The sequence below is a fragment of the Falco cherrug genome, chromosome Z (assembly GCF_023634085.1).
Source record: "Falco cherrug isolate bFalChe1 chromosome Z, bFalChe1.pri, whole genome shotgun sequence".
NCBI lineage: Eukaryota > Metazoa > Chordata > Aves > Falconiformes > Falconidae > Falco > Falco cherrug.
In genome coordinates, this window is record NC_073720.1 from 3,263,075 (window position 1) to 3,286,596 (window position 23,522).

General features: G+C 39.9%; 1 protein-coding gene across 4 annotated transcripts in view; it reads left to right on the forward strand.

Annotated features, from left to right (window-relative positions):
• Positions 1 to 23,522, forward strand: part of DYM (dymeclin) — a 213,727-nt gene that overhangs the window by 146,679 nt on the left and 43,526 nt on the right. For all 4 annotated transcript variants that reach the window (XM_055698723.1, XM_055698722.1, XM_055698724.1 and 1 more), the window contains one exon: positions 2,376 to 2,478. In XM_055698723.1, the coding sequence (XP_055554698.1) occupies positions 2,376 to 2,478 (103 nt within the window). The remainder of the gene's footprint in view (positions 1 to 2,375; positions 2,479 to 23,522) is intronic.

Consider the following 23,522-nt stretch of genomic DNA (forward strand, 5'->3'; position numbering starts at 1 on the left):
CCTTTTTGTGAAATTATCTGTATCTTCTGAAGCAGGCAGACACCAGATTTAGCCTGTACTTGCTGCACAGCCCCCCGTAAGCATCACCAGGTTGGTTTTAGCCGATTATTCTGTCTCTGCAGCACTAGATGGTGCTGATGACAGTATCTCTGAAATCTGAGCCTTAAAAAATAGCCGTGATTTGAAAAAAAGTAGTGCTGTTGTTTCAGTCCAAGGACCAGTTTCCAGGTCCAGATTTTCATTGGAATAAAAAAATCAGTTTGTGACTACAACAGCAGATTATGGGAGGGAGAAGAGTGGAAAACCTACTAATGTATCTTATTTCTGTGTTGCTACTTCCCTTTTTAACAGGGAAAGTTCTAGTGGTTTTGACTAATAGCTGTGAATTAGTGGGAGGTTGGCATTTGATCCCAAGAATGACACGTCTTGTCAAGGCTGTGCTGGATAGCATGAAGGAAAAAATAAGATTCCAGTTTTCCTCATGTCAAATATATTGTGCTGCTCTGAAAACACCAACTGTTCTTGACCCTCGTGACCACCACAGAGGTCTTGCAATCTCGTGTGATGTTCTCGCCATATCAGTCCAGTTGCAACTATCACCGCCCCAGCGATAATGTCCTGGTGGGACCGAGAGCTGGGCAGCTGCAGTGCCCACCCTGGTTTCTGCTACGCCGTCTCGAGCCCGTTCCTCGTGCTGGCAGACTCTGGCTGAACCTTGAGGATGGTACAACCTACTCAAGGGCTCACATTCTCTAATTAGATGTCTTAAGTGCAGCAAAAGTTGCCCTTAAAAGGAAGCTGTTAATCTGTTCTAAGAAATACCTAACTCAAGTCAAGAGGTGTTGGGAAATGGTGGAACTTACTGAGTTAGCTCTCGAGAGGTAAGGTTTGGGCTTGAGAAGTGTAACTAATTCCTTGTGACAGTGAGAACTGTTGGAGAAGCCTTTCCCTGAGGCTCTTGAGTAGCAACGAGGGGACAAGCACTGATACTCCAGGGAGTCTACTCCTGCCATCTGTAAATGATACAATATCATTGATATATTTTAAGTAAAAAAAATTAACAGGACTTCTTCAAATGCTGAGCATCATTTCTTGAGGCAGAAAAGCTTTCCAAGCACATGTCTCTGAGTGCTGAAGCTGTCCTCTGATTCCAAGAAACAGAGGCTATTTAGAATATAACACTGAGGTAGTATTTTGCCACTTACTTTTTTAATTATTAAACTGGCTTTAGTATTTTGTAACTGAATCTGGTGAACAAGAAGTCTGCCACTGTTCCTAGTCCCATCAAGTGTACCCAGCTCCAAGAGCGGCATGCTCAGACATTGGTGGATTTTGTTGGGGCTTATTTGTCAAGGCAGCCTTTTTACCCTCTTAAGGACTGACACAGTCATAGAATCACAGAATAATTTGGGTTGGAAAGAGCCTTAAAGATAACATAATTCCAGCCCCTAGGAAAGCTTGGTAAGAGTCCTGTAATGCTCCAAAAAGAAGCCAGAATAATGTTTTAAAACACAAAAAGCCTTAAAACATATGACTGATATCAAGATGGGGGGGGGGAAAAGTGGGTTATCTATGAAATGAAAACCATGTTTGAGGTTTCCAGTGGCTTCACAGAAGTATCCGACTCCTTGAAGCTGCTGACCACTAGCTGGTGGCCTTTGTCCACCACTTTGGGTTACTACTTCTCTCTCTTCACACCATTGCAGTCAAGTTACATTATCAGTTACATATATCATATGTATTTATCTATAAATATACATACATATTATTAAGTTACATACATCAGATTATACCTCTATGAGTGTCATTGCCATACTTTTCCCCAAAATGCATAAAAACCCCCATTTATTTTGCTGTTTGTATATGGACCATTGATGTCACAGATTATTTTTAAAGCTAAGGTAATGCTTTATTCTTTGATTTAAGCAAAAAGATATTTGAAAAGAATTCATACTAGTAAAATGCAAAAACTACTCCAAATACCCAAAGCTTCTGTCATATACTTTGATTCTTCCTGTGCTAAGCAAATAGGTTATGGAAATGAATAATGCACAAGATGCTCTAAGGATATATTGCAATATATTGAACGAGGTGTTGCACTTAAAAATTGCGTTTCAGTGAGCGCGTAACTAGTTAGGAGCTGAAATGGCATGTCTACCGTATGATGTTCTTCACATTATTTTATTGTATAGAATATTTCTAATTCAAATTCTGCTATTGCTTAGCCTAGATATTAAATAAATAAATTCTGCAACAAGTGTGCATTGCATTCTAAAAATCTTGTGTATTTAATAAAACATGTCTTCTGACTAGTTTAACTATTTCAGGACATTATTGTGAAGTTAATTTTTTTTTTCCTTTTTCCCTTCCTTCAGTTTATTTTCTTTGTTATCTAAAAAACACAACAAAGTGCTGGAGCAAGCCACACAGTCCTTAAGAGGTTCCCTTGGCTCAAATGACTCTCCGCTTCCTGATTATGTGAGTATCAAACTTATGTTTTAGTAGATGCTTCAAAATAAAGTGGTACATCCCTAAATCTGTAAAGATTTATCAAAATGTGTGACAGCTAAGCAACCACCAACATCAAAATACAGGAACCTGTATAAATGATGTCATGTCTGAAATGTCTCTACCAAAAAAAAAAAAAATTACACTTACAAATGGCAAAACAAACCCACAACTATTAATAGCTAAGAGACTTACTGTACCCTGTCAACTTGCAATTTTCAAGCCATTTGTATTTCAGGATGTTTAAATCATACAGTTAAAACATTATTTTTAATAACAGGCCTTTGGCATCCACAGTTTCTTAAAATGCCTAAAAATGATTGAAAACAATTCCCAGTGAGCCTTCAGGGGAGTACTGTAGTCATGGGGCAAATTAGTATGTTCTGAACACACGGATACATACAGTGCTCTTCAGTTTGCTGAGCCAATACCCACAAACAGGCAACAATTTTGTAATTTAATTGCACAGCTTGTTGGAAAATCTTTAGTTTCGGTACAAGAAGGAGATGTCTTCCAAGGACTTGAATGATATCTTTGTACAACTGAAGCATCTTTCATTTGTACTCATTTGAGCTCTTGCTGCAATACTCTGTAAAAAAGAAAAAAAGGGGAAAAAAAAAAGAAAAAAAAATTGATTTTATCAGTTGTTCTAGATTTTTGAGGATGAAAATGTAACAACTGGTTTATTTGCAATGTTAATACATGTTCCAGGACATGCCTGAGACATTACATATCATATAACTCTAGCATTAAGTATAAAAATGCTGAAAAAAGATAATTTGATGTAATAGTTTAATGACTTTAATCTAATTCAGCTAACCGGGTTTCTTCACCTGCATATTTAAGTTGTTATTGCTGACACATACCATACAAACTAAAGTCACTTCGTTATTCAGAGACAGGCGGCTTTATAAAGCATATGAACCACTTGCAGTTTTTTCCTGTGCATTCCAGCTGCCTTACCTTGCCCTAATTCACGTGAAGCTCTTAACAATAACTTGGGATTTCAGGGCTTCTGATTTCGCTCCCAGAACTTGCCATCTAACCTTGAATTTTTGGAACTTTAAACATTTCAGCCAGAACCCCTGCAAGTTAGTTTGTGGTTAAAGAGGAGGAGATCCCACTTCTGTTTGCCTGATGAGATGATACACGAGCTGCATAAAGCTCTTCTGTCTGCATGGGCAGTTGAAAGCTCTCCGGACTTTGAAACCTCAGGGAGGGTTTGGTGGCCCTTTCCCATGGTTTTGCTTCTCATGGGCTCGTGATGTAGGGGCTTCTGTACTGCAGTAGTGAGAACTGCAGTACTCTGGATATATTGAGTGTTTCTGAGTGTTGTGGTTGATAAGGCTCTTGGGGACGTATTTCTCAGAGGTGATTAATCCCGTGTCATGCCAGATTACAGTTTAAGCAGTTACACAGCTGTATGTTCAGATTCCTGTTGTGGTCTCACAGCCATTTATTGAGCTGTCCTGGAGAGCCATGGTGCTTCACTTGGCTTCCAGGGCAAAGGGAGGCTGCTTTGGTGGCGGTGGTGGCTTTTCATACCTAGGATATATCATACGATGTATCATGTGGAGCATCTCCCTTATGAGCAAGGGCTGAGAGAGCTGGCCCTCTTTAGCCTGCAGAGGAGAGGACTGAGAAGGGAGCTTATCAATGTCTACAAATATCTTAAGGATGGGTATGAGGAGGACGGGGCCAGGCTCTTTCCAGTGGTGCCCAGCAGCAGGACAAGGGGCAACGGGCACAAACTGCAGCACAGGCGGTTCCGTCTGAGTATGAGGGAAAACTTCCCTGAGGGTGGCAGAGCACTGGGACAGGCTGCCCAGAGGGGCTGTGGGGTCTCCTGCTCTGGAGATATTCAAACCCACCTGGACGTGACTCTGTGCAGCCTGCTTGAGGAGAACCAGCTTCAACAGGGGGTTGGACTAAATGATCTCTAGAGGGCCCTTCCCACCCTGACCATCCTGTAATTCTGTGATATCATGAGCTAGTTGTGCCGGACATGCAGTATCACAGCCCAGAGGGGCTGCAGTGTGTGCTTGGGACTGGGTTTATGGACCCAGGGGCTCAGTGAGCTGGAACTGCTGCTAAGGCTGTCTGTTTTGCAACTGGCCTCTGAGACGCTGTGGGGTCTGCGTTAAATATTTTCAAGCATCTTCAGGTGGCTAGAGGAGAGGGCTGAAACTTTTAACATTAATTTGTCTCCCTGATGCAGGGACTGCAGATACATGTGGCCTGTTGTCAGAAGGAGGATATTGATTTTACGGAGAGAGACCCATATGTTTTCTTCCCTAGACAAACAAATTGCCATCCCCGCTGTTCAGAGGAAAGAAGATAGCATGGTACACAGTTGTGTTTGTAAAAGAGCACATATATGTATGTGTATGCACACATAGGTATTTCTTTACCTACATGTTAAGATTTATGTTTGGAGGTGTGTAAGTATTTGGTGCTTGAAAAATATTTTGTAGGTTTTGGATAGCTTTTTAACTTCCTGGATGTGAACAATATCACAGTTAAGAAAAGACCCACGGTGCTCTCTGTACAACGTTATCCCCTCACAGGTGGAGGCAGCTGAGAATTGCAGTTTATGGAGCAGTGCTGGGGAATGTGGGGGAATGTGGTGGTGGTGTGATGTAGGGAGAAGGAGATCAGTTGGAAAGACTGGTGTAGGAGAGGGTAAAATCAGTGAAGTTCAATGGCCTTAATTTTGAAAAAGGAATGTATGCATTTATTCATGGCTTTTTTTTTCCCCCTCCAAATTGCTCATGTTCCAGCTCAATCTGAGGCACAGCCAGTTGACTAAATAGAAATTGAGGCCAGATTTTATTACTTCAGCATATTCTGCTTCTGAAAGCCCATGTTTGTTATCTGTAAGAATAGCAAAGAATCTAGGAACTGAGGTAACTTAAGTATCTGAAGTCTGTTCTACCGCTGTATCCCATCATGGAGCTAAAGAAAGGGATGATTCTGGGATTGCCTGCTCTGCCCAGGTTTATATCTAGAGAGGAGGAGGACTGCTGAGTAAGCTATTCTCTTCACAGGTTTCATTCAGACTAGTCGGAATATTTTTTAAAAAAATTATTTCTCATTATTTTTTAACTCACTTTTAATGTAGAAATTCTTTTTTTCTTACTCAGTTCTGTAATCCAAAAGTTAATTTGCATGGGACCTGGGTCACAAGGCTTAAATTGTACATAAACTTATTCTAAGTCTTGCTTCAGGTCTTGTCTTGAACCTTTCTACACATTTCTAAGTATTAGACATCGAAAAAAAATTTATGGTAAATATTGTGTGTTGCTCCTTAGGACCAGGAAGGGTATGCAAGGAAAAAGGCAACATCAGTGATCTTGAGTTGAGCCCTGTCCACTGTGAGCACCGTATGATGGAGAGGTGCTAGGCTCTGAGTGCAGCGGCACAGCGTGCCCATGTCCTAGTACACACACACACACAAAGGCAACAAATGGAGATGGGATGAGATCAGCATCTCTTAATTTCTGAGTGCTCAAGCAGTGGTACTGTTCCTACTTTTAAGTTCCTACTCTTAAGTTTTTGACCTAATACACAGTCCTTAAGCTGCTGATTATTGTTGGTGGTAAAAATATACTGGGATCTTCCTTTACCATATTCCTTACAGTCGTCTTGTGGGTATCTGCTGTGGACTACCATCAGGTCTGTGGTATGCCAACAAAGCTGCGGGTATCTTCCTGTGAACTAGAACAAGGAACTGACCTAGTTGGCTTTTATATTGTTTTTATTGAGGTTTTCTGAGCTTTAAAAAAGAGAAGTGCAGGTTGTTTCATTTATTAAATTGCCCTGGTCCTTCCCTGATAAACTTGCTAATGTGATGGGATTCAGGAGCAGGGTGGAGAAGCCAGCAAGGAAGAGGGAAGAACCCCCTGTCATCAAACCATCGCCTCGGAGACAGGATCCTTGGTTAGACCAGTTCTCATGCTACTTCATTTGCTAGTTTGTTTAATAAGCTTTGTTATGAAGGATTATATTCATAGTAGCAATGACCTGGTTTGAAATACCACAGTTGGGTCAAGTTGTCCTTGCCCATGAGTATCTCCAAGCTTGAAGAAGTGGGAAAAATCAGTTGGGTTTTTTATTGCTGTCTTGCATTCAATGAAAGCGCATTTTCCAAAACTTTTAACAAACAAGAAAACTGGTAATAAAATAACAGAGAATTTTTCTTAATTCAATTCAAATCAAGACAAATTACTTAAGTAAACATATCACTTATTTTCTTGTAATTTTATTACAGCCTAATGTAATTTGTTAAATCATAGATACCTAATAGCGCAACTGGAGGCACGCTATTTCCCTCGGAAAGTAGCACGTCAGACCGCTTGTTGGAGCTAGCATCTACCGAAACAGTTGCTTTTTAGGGATTTCGTAGTATGTGTATGATTTTCAAGCACTTTAGTGCTTGTTCTACTGCAGCTGGTAACGAGAGATTCTCCTTAACTATTTCTAGGAAGGGAGAGGATGAAGTAGGAGTAAGTTTTTAATTTTGGCAAGCTTACGTCAGAGCTTCAGAATTCACTTGCTAATGTAAGAAAAAAACCCCAACAAACTTGCTTAATGCAAAAACTGAGGAAAATAAAAATCAAATGTAGACATAGTTTTAGATTCAACGAGTTTGACATGTGTCATCACTTGAGTCTGTATTCAGATACGTAGCTTTTGGTTGGGTTTCTAAATTTATTTCAACATTATCTACTGCAACACAGGGACAAGGGATTTTATGTCAGTGGGAGCCCAAACTCTTGTTTACTGGTGGTGGGTGTGAAGGCTTAGTAGTTAAATGAAAACTCCCTGGAGCAGATTTTGAGAATCACTCAACACCCAGGGTAGAGGTCACAGTTCTGAGCACCCCACGCTGCTGTCTGCTGGGGGTTCTCTCTACCATCCGTGGGAATTTTACCGACAGCCTTCAGTTGCTTTAATGGAATAATAGTCACAGAAAATAGTATAGGTAAATGATGCTAGCCACATAGGAAATCTAAAATTCACTTCAGTTTAACTATTATTTTTTTTTACCTTCTAAATGTTGGCTATGAAAAACTGCATTGTTCTATCCAGATGAAGCTTAAATGTGTTAGGGAAAATTCTAAAAATAATCCCACTTAGTGCCAATATCTTCAGTTATTTCATATGTAGGACTGTCACTTCAACAGCACTTCGATGTTTCTATCACTGACAGAATCCCCCCAGCAAGGCAGTGTAGTGTTAAGACTTTTCATATTTACAGGTGTACTCCTGTGAATGTAAGAACAGTCTCCTTTAACCCCCTCTGCAACATCTGCTGGGTTTGTGTTAGTTAAGGTATAGAAATAAATGTGTGTTGGCAATCCAAAGGGAAAAATGTAAAGAATATTAATGTAGTGAGCTATGTATGTGTGTATATATGTGTGTGTGTGTATATACATAGATATATACACAATATCTACATAGATATATACATACATACAAATAGTCTGCAGTAGCAAAGCCTGGTGGTACTGGGAGAATTCCCCATCAGAGCCGACCCTTTTCCTGGCCATTTACCAACCCAGTTGAATGTACCTGCTGTGTGGAGCTGGTGTTACACGGAGGCTTGGAATTCTGTGAATGTCAGTGAGTTTTCTTCCCGTCTGAATAATAAGAATTAAATTTTGCATTTGGGTAATGAGATTTCTCTGTTTCTTTTTTCTTTTCCTTCTCAGTTTGTGCTCCATAATGGGCTAAATGAAGTCCAATATTTAGATTCTTCTTTGATTTATCCTTGATTTATATGGTAAATAGAAAGCAGCTGTCTATTTAAGCATCTAATTCTTGAAACTCCTAGGCCCCTCCAGCGTCATCTGGAAATAATGTAGCTTGTAAAACAAAGCTAAGAAGAAAAAGCAATGTTTGTTTTATGTGGGATGAATGACTTCAGTTGGGGTCCTTCTAATTCGGCCATGATGAGGGTTATTAAAAAGCAGTATTACAAAAGTAGTTTCAACAAAAAGAAGGTTTTTTGTAACTTGTATCTTGTTATTATAGTTGATTATATTCAAAGCTGCAAGTCATAAATAGTCCTTCCTTTTAGTTTCTCCAACTGAGAACCAAGCTAACCTCCCTCCTGTACATGGGTAGATGTTAAAAGGTTCCCCTGATTCATTTACTCCCTAGAAAGAAATTGCCTTTTGTAAGTAAAGGCTCCATATTTATCTTGGAAATTTGGAATTGCTCAAGAGTAGGTAAAATCGGGTCTATGAACTGCAGTGTTAGCTGTCTTTTAAACGTAATGAAACAGATCTAAAATCTATAAATTTTCTGGGTTCAGTTACATTACAGTGGATGAAAGATGATAGTACCATAGATTCGAAACTCTGAATTCAGCCTTATTTTCCGTATAAGCAGTTTAGTTGTGGCTTTACTGAACAACTAAAGCAAAACTGAAGTTCTAGAAATGTGTAATATTAGCCACTGTAGACTAAAATATTTTGTCCATGATATTTGTTTACCATTACATTGTCATATAATTCCTATGGTGTCCCTTTGATGGCACTGCCAGAGTGTTCTCGTCTAATAGTGTGGTATTTCATTGAGGGTTATGGGGTCTTGTGGTAGTCATATTTTTATGAAGGATGCTGTGCAATGAAGTTAATTTTTTTAGCCTATCCAGCGTGTAGCAAACAAGTATTTCATTCACTATTGATGTGAACAATGTTTGAACTGTGTAGATAAATGTTTGATGTTTTGGGGTCCTATAATATGTTCTGTACTTACATAGCTAGTATTGCATTAGAAACGCTGCAGCCCTCTGATTTTTTTAATTGATCTGAAGAACTGGTTTAATGCAGAACTCTGCCACCAGACATAAGCATTTTCCTATAAATGCATGCTATCATGAATAAATAGGAAGTCTTCCCTGCGATCATCTGATGACTCTAGTAATGATGCAGAAATGAAATTAAACCCACTTCCAAATAAACTGGTCAGCCATAATAGAGTTAGCATGATGCAATTAACGTTTAGCTGGTAGTCTGTAAAAATACTGCTTAGTGGTAACTGCTGTGAGTGTACAAAATGTGTATTACTTGTTTATCTGTAGAATTGAAGACACTGTTGGCAGAATGAGAAGTTTTTACGACATTAAATTAAGACTCCTAACTGAGATATGTCCATATTTGTCAAATACTTGGAGGAGGGGAAGGCTAAGGTAGTTTATTTTGTCATAACGTTTCTTCAAAACTCCGAAGCCACCCGCTTTTCACCAAAAGCACTGCTGAAGTCTCTTCAGTATTCTTTCTGTCTATTTTCTTCCATTTTTATATGTCACTAAGTAACTCAGTAAGATTTTTTTGATTGCATTAGACAAGCATTGTTAATAGTCTAAAAATTCATTTTTGTGTGTGAATTTTCAGGTCCTGTTGTCTGCTGTAAAAAATTGAAAATACGGTTATACAAGAAATTTTTTTTTTCCAGTTTTTTCTGAAGTTAATATATAGTAAACGAGTATAATATTGTAATGTTTTTTTATAGTGAGTGGATTCTAGCAATTTAAGTTGCATTTATTAGGAGAGTCACCTTCTTTTGCACTGAAGTTCCTTTTTGATTACTCTGAGTTGATGGCTCATGAGCAGAAGTAACATTTTCAATATTGGGTTATTCTTGGGCATGCCTGTCTCCACTGCAGTCTTGAGCCAAAGGCCTATAAATACATTTTCTAAATATTAGTCATACCCTCCTTCAGATGAATTGTATTTTAGCTTAAAGAATACTACTCCTACCTTATCCCCCTATTTTTATATCATCAAACACCTAGAAATTTCAGAATAGACTGAAATAGCCAACCTAACCCAAATCTAAAGCAAGCTTTTGTATTGAATAATAACCAAATTCTGCAGTTCTGTCTGAATTCTTAATCAGTTCTTTCCTTGAAGTGACTTGGAAACTTTCCTGAGAAAATGCTGCATAAATTATCCTTAAACAGAAAGAACTGTCCTAGAATCCTGTGATAAAGATGACTGTGAAGTTCAGCCTATTTAAACTTCTCGGTATCAGTATGAAGGACTAATAGTGATTTGCGGTTGGTCCTTGCATTATTGCATCTTTAAAAATATGCTTGTGGTTGAAGGATTTTTGTACAAATATGTTGAAGAGCATTAAAATGATGTTCTTCAAAAAGATGATCTGCTTTCATCGTTCAGGGTTCCACAAAAGTCTCATTTGTGTCTGGTTATTCATGTTTTGTATAGATGGCCTTAAGCCTTATTTCACTAAAAAATTGTCAGTATTTTGGAAGAGAAGAGCAAGTACTATCTTTTTTTTAAAAAACAGATCTTTTAATATGGTGGCAGCATCTTATGATCATCTCATTGAGAATGTTTCATTCTCCAGATCTTTGAGACATGAGAACAAATTGGAAGAGCTGAACAGAACTTACAATAGAGCAATACAAACACCTACTAGCCTTTCTTTAAAAGTGTTATTTTGATCATTACACACATTAGAAGAAAGCCAAGCATGAAGATCATAATTTTTTACTTATTTTCCTCCTTTAATAGTTACATAGGTTTAGGGCACTGTCATTACTCTGCAGGAAAGGTTATAAATGATGGCATTTGTTTGCATTTTTTTACTTGAAAGATGTGTTTTGGTAAGACCAGTTAAACATGTATCCTTAAATGAGATGATTAAAGAAGTTGTGAGAGCTTGTTTCAGAAATGGATGAACACTATCTTAAGGGTCCCAAAGTAAGCGGTAAAATGTCATACGCTGATTTTTGTACTGATTTTTGTACTGTGCGTCTGCTTGTGTTGCATTTGAGAGCGCTGGAAGCCTGATGCAATACTGGGATTTTAGAAGGGCCTGAGGTGTGATACAGCATAAGCTGTAGATGGAATATGTGATATGTTTTTAAGAGAAAGCCTGTGCAAGCCTCTCTGTAAATACTGTTTATTACTGCCTTGTAAGCCAACATTTGCTCAGTTCAGACTAATGACAAATTGTGAAGTGCTTGGATGAAAAAAGTAATAGTACTGGTTTTCCAAAGCATCTTTCTTTGCTGCTTTGGTCTTCAGATGCTTTTCCTGCTGCTTTCTTCATAAAAGTGAGTTGTTCAGGGCTTTTTGGGAGATGACAACTACTCTGGATGGTTCATCTCTGTCAAACCTGCATAGATGAACAGAAAACCCCAGTGCAGTAGCTCTCCAAAGAGCAGGATTTATTTTTGTAACTGCTATGTATTTCAACAATGTAGTAAAAGAAACTTCTAGTGTTCCTAAAGTAAGGTTTTGATTGAAAAATGTAATGCTTAAAAACCAGAAGTATGTTACCATATGTTATAAACATCTCAGTAATTCAGAAAGCTGGTAGTCATATTCTACACCTGTTTTCTGCCAGTGAAATAGCAAACATAAAGCCATTTCAGGGAAGTAGCTTTTAAAACATTCATGAGGCAAAATGACTCTAGTATATTGCTGTTATTTAATCCTCCTATATTCCTTACACACAACACTGTTGGAAGATGTCTGTGATTGCCTACACTGCTCTGAAACAAAGCTGAGACGAGTAAGATGTTTTTTGGGGTTTTTTTTTGTTCCTCTTCAGACATGTAACTGCAATGTGGTGGAGGTTTTCCAGAAGTGCTCTTGTACATATTTAGGCTTGAGCCCAAGCTGAGTGAGCTGTGCCCTGCTACTGAAGTATGTGACACCTTTTTCAAAGACAGTGTTCCGCTGCATTTTTCTTGCTGTCAGGCTGGTACAGCGTGTACAGAGGCTGTTCCACTCCCGCATTTGTGTGCGTGCTAACCCAAACTCTTGACCTTGAAGAAACTGTTTACTGATAACACACCTATCCTGTTCCAGAGAAAAGAAGATGGGTAATAACATTATAGATTAGATGTAATGTTTTCATTACAATAGCAATCAGAATCTGAAGTGTATCTTTTCCCTCCATATAAATTGAAAAGAGAATGGATGTTGCAGTTCTTTAGGAAGGCAGCTCTTTAAGCTACTCTCTGGCAACTTATCCCTGGCACTTGCGAACAGATCAGATGTTTACTCAATGCAGAGGGGAAAAAAAATCAGCTGAACAAATCAGGATAAATTTTCCCATTCCCACACTAATCTTTTAGATTTTGATAAATCGAGATGATAGGAAGAGTCCTGTCACATTCACATGGGGGAAAAAATCTTCATTGACTTTTCCTGAAATATAAAATTATTTTTCTTCAATACATTAGTTATCTTACCTCGTGGTAGACTCTTAATTAGAATTCATTAGAAAACTTAGCATAATTTATAGGTAACCAGCTAATAACTGTTGACCGGATTTTGGTGAGGAACAGTTGACTGACTCCAGGATAGGTGCACGGCATAAGTGCTTCTCTGTCTTTCAAACGTGGTGATCTCTCATCTTGTCGGTGTCTGTCATTGCTGCACTTTATGACAAAGGCTACACAAAATTGAGCTTTGTCCCAAAATAGATAAGACTTCATAAATATTTCAGGAAATTTTATTTAGTTGGATAAGGCAGATTTTACATATTTCTATCAAGAGTGTTTTGCTTCAGTATTTGGCAAAATGTCATTTGTTGCTTATAGTTCATTTTGGAACAGGTGCCTGCATACATAGGCTTCTAGAATTACTCTCTGTGAGTTTTGGGTTTTCCAAATCTCAGCTAAAGGTGGTTCTTCTGGCACTGGGGCTACAGCTGCTGTGTGCTTCCAGACCATTCAGCAGGAAGCGGAGCAGTGGTCATCAGCTTCTGTGTTTATCAGCATTCATGCAATGTCCAGGGGAATGCACTTGAAAAATAAGATGGAATATAGTAAAAACAACATTTAATCTAAAAGTTACTCCATTTTATTTGGTTTGCTTGCTGTCAGCTCTCAGAAGGCTGTTTCTCATCTGCTTCCTATTTGCATTTTATTCAACCAGAGAGAGCAGTTCTTGAAATTTGGTTATGGAGGCTTTTCAGGCCCATCTTAATAGAATAAATGAAACTACTACTGGTAGTGACTATTTTGAAGAGGTGGTGAGAGGAAAACAAATAAAGACACTTTATTATACTTCAGTATATTTTGAAAGGGCTTACCCATAGATCCTTTAGACTGCAGTTTCAAAGATCAATAATGCAGTTTTTCCTTTTAATATGATAGGCTTCTCACATCTTTGTTTATCTATCCACTTCAATTTTCAAAATCTTAACACCACTGAAATAATTAGTATAGTATGTATGCCAAGCGGCCTTATAAGAAGTTGTATTGCTGAATTGCTTTTCTAACCATGCTGCTGCATTTTTAACATCTCAGAAGAAATCAGCGCACTCTCCGTGACTTCTCTTCAGCTCTGGGGTAAAATGATGGCTGCAAAGCAGCATATTCCCGCTTACAACAGTTTGGGAATCTTTTACCATCATGTGTCTGTTACCTGGGACTTGCCGGTTTTTATCATGCACTGCTAGTATTTAAGGAGCTACAACATGCAAAGAATACTTCACCATCACAAAAGTTCTCTGTGTGCACGCTGTCACCTTCTGTAGGAACAGCAACAGGTTAAATCAACGTTTTTATTATTACTATTATTTTAAAACATGGCTAATGTTGTCAGGAGGAAGTTTAAATGTTTTGGGTTGTTTTTATTTTGTGATGATTTTTATATTAACATCTTACTCAACTCACTACCTTTGCAGTGATTTTTCTCGTTTGAGCAAAGCAGGAGCCTCACACTGCCGAGGCACGGGAGGAGTGCTGGGTGGCCTCAGCATTAACACCGCTTCGCTTGCCTCCTTGACATTCCCTAAATTGTAATGATGGAGATGTCTGCTCTGGAAACTCCTTCTGACTTTCTTATGCGTCCCACAGAAATTTCAATAGCAATTTTACCCTAAGGGCAAGAATACAGAGTCTTTTGGCTGCTGAGTGTGTGGCGAGTAGCTCCGACTTCTCCCACTGACATCCTGTGCGTCATCAGGACGAGAAGATCTTCTGCTTGGAGAGGATTGGAATTATGGAAATTTGATGCAGTCCATGTTTATTATTGAGGACTTGAATTCCACAGGCTTGCTTGTAATGTTTCTTAAGTAGGGTCAAAATTATTCAGCGTGGTACTTTCAGTGGGAGACAACTGCCGTAGTTCCAGGGCAATGATGGTTTTGAAATGTCATGGCAAAGATGCTGAACCACAGGATCTAATCAGCGAAGAACCAATGGAGAACTTCTGAATTCAGCTTCTGTGCACCTGGCAGCTTTAATGAGGGATTGGTATTTACTCAGTTAGGTTTACTACTTGCTCAATTAAAATTGCTTAGGCACTGAAGATAGGTCTGCAGGATCTGTAGCAGTGAGTGATTTTCTTGAATGACAGCAGGGGTGCATTGGAAATACTGTCTTAGATGTGTATATATTTTGCAGTGATGTTGGTTGTTGCTACCATACATAGTACCAAGGCTGAAGAAAATAGCTGATAATATAGTCAAAAATGATGCTGGGGCTATAAGGAACTGGTGGTTAAATTACATTCTTTAACGGTGGTGTACTGTATGGAGGGAGGTTTGGGAGGTGTGAAGGGAAAATGTGAAGAAAACTGCTTGGTTTAAATTGCTAACTGGTCTTTATTCTGTCTGTTTGCAAGATGTAATGTTTTCCCATCTTATTCTTCTTTGTGCTAGAAATAAGGGGTTATATACTTCAGTTAAACATCACATAGGATAAAAAGGATGAGAACCCACTTCAAACAAGCATTAAAGATATGATAAAGATAAATCTGGACTTCAGTGCATGCTAAAACACAAACATCAGTGTGTATGTTAGCAACAGTACCCTTCTGAAAAATTGTGAAGCTTGTTCCTTTTTGGAGAACTGCTTACTTCAAAGAGGTTCAGCAGAAGTCGTCTTTATGGAGTAGACTTTTAGGTCTAGAGATTTCGTTAAATAGTATTTACATATTTAATGCAAGAATGTGAAACTTTCTGTGAGTGTTACATAAGACCTGCCATGCAATTAAAAAGAAAAGAAAAATAATTGGGAAGTGTCAAGGTTTCAGTTGACGTAGCAGTAATTACTGCATAACACCTCCAAACAGTTTTGCTGGTGACATCTTCCAGCAAAGCTGCATGTGGAATCAGAAGCTTTTTCACTTGAGTAACGTCTTTAAAGTCCTTGAACTCTACTCAGGGTAGATGGGTTCTGTTAATTAAAGGCTGTATCATGATAATCTATTTACCTTTGTATGGTGGAGTGTGGGGTTGCATATGGAATTTGTCCTTTCCTGTTCTACCAGTCAAACTAAACAAAATCTTCCCATGCCTCTAGGGAATGGTGCTTTGTTTCAAGGAGAAATGGAGAATTCTCTGTTTCCTTTCAATAGCAAGAAAACCACATCATTTCAGGCGTGATTTGACAAAAATATAAATTCACAGTTTTAACTGTAATTTTTTTAAAGTTAAGATGAACATAGTCATTTCCCTAGCTTCAGTTGCTTCCTAGCTTTTGTGGGACCTCAGAAAATGATTGGGTTTAATTCTACTAAATATTGTTTGCATTTTGCTGTTATGGTTGCATTTGGCTTGGAAGTACTGTGTTGTGCAGACCGTGTTGAAAATAACACGTTCTTGCATGGGCAGTGTTGGGGCCCCTAGCTGGTGGCCATCAGGTACTTTGGGCACCGTGGTGGATCCCCTTATGACGGAGCTTCTTGGTGGGCTTAGACCAGCCTCTGAGGCTTGACCTTGAGTAGATGCCTTCTGTAGTCATTTACTTTTTCTAAGCTAGTTGGGGTGAAATTAATTTTAGGTGATCTGTCATTTTGCCATCTTAAGAAATTACTGGAGGAGACTTGTCACCCCTTTGCTTTCCAGGGTGGAATTCAGCACTTGAATTAGATGGGAAGTTCCAAGAATGGAGTTTGGAAGCACCGAGATGCTGGGATGAAATGCCAAAGAGGAGGACTATCTTAAGTCCTGTTCTCTGGAACTGACACTTTTTGCTCTTGTGATCCTGAATCCCAGTCTCACAGAAATGCCCAAGTCTGCATCTCTCCTGCATTTAGGTGCTTCTCCATCCTTTTGGGTCCAGATGGCTGCTCGCTCTTTCCTTTTAAAGCCCTACTGATAGAACAGATTAGTCATAGCATCCCCCTGGGAAGTGAAACACCTTTAGCTCACAGCTGCCTAATAATCTGACCGTAGGTTCTGCAAGCAGAGTCAACATCTGTCCTTCCTACTGAAGTGTTGCCACACTGCCAGCAGAGATCCTCTCTAAAAAGAGAATATATTTCACTGTTTGTGTAGTGAGGGAGTTACTCTGCTAAAACTGTTTGCCAGTTAACTTCCCATGCCACTATTCATTTCAAACAGGGATATGCCATGCAAGAATTAAATAAAGCTGAAGTTTTCCCAGTTGTGAAAACCCTCAGTAAATGGGTAAATGGGTGCAGGCCTGTGAGAGTGAAGCATCACCAAGAACCAGTGAAGCACCGAGGGAATTTAGGCCAATGTCTAGACATTTTTGATTGATTTAGGAGCCTGACTTTGTAATGAGATAGAAGGTAGGTTAAAGTGTTTCAGCATGAAGTGGTTTAGGATTGGAATTTCAAAGAAAGCAAGGGTGTGGGTGGAAGAAGAGATGCAGGTGAAGGTGTGACCAGGAGGTGAGTTGTGGATTAGCTGTAGGTTGGCTGAGTAATAAGCACAGTGCACTGAAATCACGTGAGAAGTACCAGCAAAGTATCTGCACCTTCACTGGATATATGTATGTCCTCGGAATAGTAGAATCACAGAATGGTCTGGGTTGGAAGGGACCTTAAAGCCCATCCAGTTCCAAACCCCTGCCATGGGCAGGGACACCCTCCACTAGACGAGGTTGCTCCAAGCCCCATCCAAAACACAGAAACAGCCTTATATTTTCTTGGTCAGTGGCTATTGAAGTCAAACCCTGTGACAAACAGGGCTTTAGAGCATTGAAGCAGTTGGGTTTGCTACCTTGGTAGGTGGTGTTTGGTGTGTTTTCCCTTGGAGCAGACAGGTCCCAGGCTGTTTGCTCTGGGACAGGACACACCACCACAGCATTTCCTCTAGCATAGCCTTGTGGCAGGCTCTCCTAGAGATGTGCGATGTGATACGGGCTGAAAGCCTTGTGTTTCTCTTGGGAAATGTTGCATTACTACATGAGCTGGCTTGACAAAATGGTGAGACATTGCTGAAAACCTGCACTTTCAGCTTCCTCGGTTATTCGGGAAGGCAATGATAGCGAGTGTCAGGATGATCGGTTTATTTAGTAAAGTGTTTGGCAACAAACTTCACGCTGGTGTGACAGCTCTACTTTCATTTCTAAGCAGTAACCAAAGATGCCAAGGTTAGTTTGGGAGGTTATATTCACTATAACTCCTGGAATTTTTCTCATAATACCTTTTTTCCCACAATTCAACATTATGGCCAAAAGTTATCTGGGTTTGACATAGAACAGGCAAAGAATATATGTCAGTAAAATAGATGAAGATAAGATTTCTGTCACCAAAGGCTTGGCTTTGAAGTTCCTTTGCGCATTGAGTGGAAGAGCAGTGTTCTTGTGCAATTCCTTCTTTCCCCTCCACTCTTCCACTCCTTTGGCAGAGTGAGTTTATTTTGTTGAAGGTTTTATTTTCTGCTGAAAATGCAGGAAATTCAGACAGCTCTCTTGGAAGCTCCCCAAAGCTAATACAAACAAGATACATATGCTTCTCTTAAAGTAACTAAAAATAAAGTAAATTATTTGAAACTATTTAACTGTAGAAATTCCCCTGTAAAGAGGAAAGGGAAGTTTACATCATTATAATTGTGGATGCTGTTAAGTTAACGTTATCAAGGTGAAATTCCCTGGAGTGTAGAATTGTCCGTTCCATGCGAAAGAGTCCATCACCCTGGAGTTTATAATAGCTGCGTTACAGGCAGGCATGGAAGAGCTAACTACTGAGTGTCCATAAAACATAATTATTTGAAATATTCCTAAGCATGTATGAAGCTAGCTGAAAAAAAATGCAGTGGAAAATGAACTGAAGCTCCCTATCCATCTAGACTTTTTGTGGGTTCAGCTGATGGGCCTGGAACAGTTTCCAGATTTCTTCTCCTTGTTTCTCTGTGGTAAAAAGAAGAATGGCAGGAGCTGTCTGTGTGTGGTTAATTTGGCATTTTTAGTCTTTTTGGTATGTATAATGTATATGGGGTGTGCATCCTTTTGTTTTCCATTGCTGACAAAATTGCCTTTAAAGTCCTGTCTGTGTCATGAGGAACATAGTTGTTTATGATTACAACTTTTTATGGCTTATGGCTGCAAATTATATTTGGGGTGGGAGAATTTCATGGAAGATATTAAATGTGAAGAATTCTAATGAGGCATCATGGATAGGGGCTTGGAATGAAGAAAAGCCGTAATCAAGGTTGCTTGTGCAACCTTCACACTCACCTTTCCTCTCTCTATTCCCTCACCCATATGGTAGCCTTCAGCCTCAGATCTGAAGGTGGGTGGTCCCCACTGCATGGATGCAGCAACACAAATGTGATGCAGCCCTGCCTGGTGCGCAGAATGCCGTACCCACTGCTTGCTGCACCTTCCTCTGGCTCTTCTTCCTCCATGTTACCTGGCTGGGAGAAGAAGACTGGACATGCAAAGGGAGACACTGGAACAGGTTGCCCGGAGAGGCTGTGGATGCCCCATCCCTGGCAGTGCCCAAGGCCAGGCTGGGACTTGGAGCCACCTGGGCTGGGGGGAGGTGGCCCTGCCCGGGCAGGGGTTGGAACTGGGTGGGCTTTGAAGGTCCCCTCCAACCCAAACCATTCGGTGAGTCTATGAAATGACCCAGAGGGGGCAGTCAGAGCTAGCTCGGACGGTGGAAAGTCAGAGATGGTTTTGCTGCTTTGAATTGTGGAGTGGCTAGGAAGGAAACCATTAAAGCATCTCAATCTAAAGCTCCTTTAAGTAGCTTCTTTACAGCTTTTGCATGCTGTATGTACTCCTCACTCCACTGGAGAGGGGCCTGTAGTGTCAGTAATTGTGAACCAAAGCCACCAAGCTTCAACATAAAGAAACTTGCACTTTTGAAAATTCAAATGTCAAGGCATTCCATTAGTGGCAGCAGATGCCACTCGCTAAAAGCCATTCATTGTCATAAGCAATAAGTTCAGAATTCTGTTTGAGCATGGTTTTATGCAGCCTGTGTTTCTGTCAAGTATTTCTTTTGCTATTATAGGTGACACTTCCACTTTATTTCATCAGATTTCTTTTAATCAAGACTTCAGTACAGCGTGCCTTTCCTGGTTTTTGGTTTTGGTTTGGTTTTGGTTTTTCTTACCCTATTTACATTGTGCGGTTGTAGCATATTGCATTACCCATCCCTGCTCAGGTTGTGTTTTCTTAGGCAGATAATCTTCCTGCTCAGATTGTACTGTGTAACTTCCTTTTTGATAGCGGTTGTCGTACTGCCATTTCAACAGGCAGAAATCTCTAGCAGCTATTTTACTGAAAGTATCAGTTGGCTGGAAAATTGCTGTGATGTGAATGCGTGGTGGGAAGTGGTGTTTTTTTAGTAGGCAGTAGTGTCCTGGATGTACACATGTATTGTCGGATACTGCATAGCACTGTTCATGGGGGTCCTGCCACGAAGGAGAAGGTGCTCTGTTAGATGTCTGATTTTTTTTAAAAGTCACAAAGTAGATCTGTTCAGGCATACAATTATTTGTTGCTTTGGATTGCGGATTACTATACATCCAGGTAAAAAGAAAAAAACAAAATTGTTGCATTTAAGTGAATTCTAGCTCACAATGAATAAATACATTATAATACATCATGTGGACATGATATGATAAGTTTGTGCACTAGGGCTTTTTAGAATCACGGAACGGTTTGTGTGGGAAGGGACCTTCAAAGTCCCTCCAGCCCAGCCCCCTGCCATGGGCAGGGACACCTTCAGCTGGATCAGGTTGCTCAGAGCCCGTCCAGCCTGGCCTTGGATGTTCCCAGGGATGGGCCATCGGGCACCTCTCTGGGCCGCCTGTGCCAGTGCCTCACCACCCTCAGCATAAAACATTTCTTCCTTCTGAAAACTCTGTCCCCATCTTTCTTTCAAAGTCCCCTTTAACTGTTAAAAGGCAGAATTTTTAACCTGAAGAAAACTGTAATTATTTCATTCTTCACACTGAAATCAAGGTTTCAGTATTTCCTTGGATTCAGCTGTACTGTCACTGCTGATAACTGGCAATCGAATGGTTAAGCCAGCTTAGGGTTGTGTGCCCACAGTGGGATGCTGTCATTGATTGTCTATCAGGTCTTTGCCATCTTTCTGGGTAAATGGTCAAAAATGCAATATGTCATTAAGAAATCAGCATCCAGCTTGCAGCTATGCTATGAAATACGCCAGGAACCACCCAGAAACGGGGCAATGTTCCAGGTATGGCCTGTACCCAGGACCAAGGGTCAAAAGTTGAGCTGGGCTCAAACGAGAGGGACTTCTGTGTCACTCGGAGCCGAAGCAGGGATGGGAGCACTCAAATCAGCTCTGCAATGAGGACAGATCTCATGTGGCAGCCAAAGGTTGGCTGATGTGAACATCGGGCTGGTGAGATCACAGGCTGCAATCGTGGAGAAAACAGCATCAGCGAGATTAGCAGACGTCTTTTAAAAGTGTTCCTTTTTCTGAAACTTGATACAAAGCTTATTTCATTGTGAAAGACAGCCTCATGTCCACCCTTGCTTATAAATGTCTCTTCATAACATCACAAGTGACTGAAATTCTTATTCTCAAATGACTATTATTTTCCATATAAACTAGTGTAGAAGGAAAGAAAACAGCAGAATAATTTTGTCTCATTTTTTATTATACAGTACAAACCATGAGAGATGGTTACACAGAGTTAACACAAATGACACATGGACATTCGTCTCTTTTTCTCCTAAGAATTGTTAACATTTAGAGGCTGGAGATTTGCATTCATTCATAATAGAACTTTTTTATCCAGTTCCTTATTGTTACAAAAATAAAAACGAATTTAATGTCAAATTAAAAAGATGAGCACTCAGAATGTTCCACTGCAGGAACCAGAAGATGGGTACCATAAAGCAAGCCAGTTTTGGGTCACACTGAGTTCTGGCGTGTTCCACTGACAGTGATGCAATTGCTTCACCTTGTGGTGGGTAAATACGCCTGTGAGGAACCTAACCGTGAGCACGTGGCCAGAGTTTGGGGGTTAGGCTGCTTGATTTCTCAGATATTTTATAAGCTGTATACTTTTCAACTGTTTCTACACATCAGTGTCTTTCCAGCAGTAAGTATTGAATTCTTTGGAAGTCTTTGCCCAGGATAATGCCATGCTAGTTAGTAATTATATTGCAGTAAGGAAAGCAAGAGTATTGCAGGCGGGTCAGAGATGAGAACACCCAGCTCTGCTTGTAGTTTGCCTTGGCTTTGCACATTTGTGTTTTCCTTGTTGGTGTTTGTCAAACTCCGATTACTTTTCTCCAGATGATATTCTCATTCCTGCGCTCGTGTTTTCTTCGGCATCCTCTCAGCTTGTTTTCATTCTCTTTTCTCTGGCATTACCACTTGTTTGTTCTTTTTTCTTTTAACAAAAGAGACCTAGGCTACCCAGAACCGTACCCTGATCTCTTGTCACTGTGACTGCCTGGTTTGTTCCTTGTGCAACTGGGACATGACCGAGAATCTGGCTTTCTGCCTTAAAAATTAAAATCTTTGCAAAAAAGTGCCACATTTTTCATTCCCATCCAGAGAAGGAACTGTGAGGTGGTTACCTAAGGTTACCCGCAGTGATGTTAGTGCTGCGTCTACATTCCCATCCCTTTTGCAGGTGTGATTTCAATCTCAGGAAGTTGGTACCAGACTTTAGCTTCCACATTGCTTTTAATGACAGGTATAATTATTTCTATGGGCACAAACAAAAAAAAAAGAGGAGGAGGAGGACTGGTATTCATCAGTGTTGACAGAGGCATTATCTGAGCCCTGTTTTGTAGAGGAAAACTGTGATAATTTTAAATGAGAATGCCACATTGAGTTTGTGAATTGTAAGCAATAGAAAAATGCCATTACTTTTAACTCCTCTGTCATTTAAATGTGCTGTTTAGTAGATTGAAAGTTGTCTACCTGTCACCGTCCCAAATCAGGATCTGGCTTTTCTTTTCATATAACAGCTCATTCAGTCCAAATCAAAAGTCGTACAATGTTGCTGTGGACAATGTGGTAGTCGTTGTCTTGGCCACACGTGTTCAGCGTTTCAGCTGTGTTCAGCTGGTCTGAAAGTTAATATGCAGAGTGATAAACTTCTCTTCAACAACAAGATGTTTTTGTAACCTTATTTGTATCTGTTGTGACGCCACGTCTAGATGCAGAGGGGGGCCTTAGCTTGATACTGGTGATACAGAGCAACAAAAGCACACAGCGTTTTATCAGCTCTTACAGCATTTCTCCATTGTCTCATCCAAGTGCTGTCCTTGGCTTTCTGCTTGTTTTTTCCTGTTTTGAAAACTTTTGAGCCTTTACAAATGCTTTAATCGCTAATTATAGGAGCGTACAGCTCTCCATATAACATATATGCAATAATGGGATTCAGTCCCACTTCTCTGTCTTTTGTGGACCTCATTCTTCTTGTGAATGATTTTTTTGATACAGTCAGTTGTGGGTAAAATCTTCACTGTAGCACTTGGTTTTCTTCATTTGGGTCCCAGATTCTTCACTTGGACCTGAAAAACGGATGGTTGGTTCTGTCCATCAGCTTCTAAAAACTTTAAATATCATTACTAAGCAGTAACCTCTGGTTACTTTTAATTCTTTGAAGCTGACCAATGGCAGAGTCTGCCTTTTCTTGAAATAACATGTTTAGGGATGCTTAGCAACGCTTTCTGTTTGAACTAGCGGTATGCCCTGGTTTTAAGGTGAACGCATTTTATTAAAAAGCATTTAGTTTTTGAAAATTAATTGTGTGGCTTGTTACCTTTCTGGTAACTGGATAGCTCTTGCTTGATCCTGAATCATAATGTTTCTGCA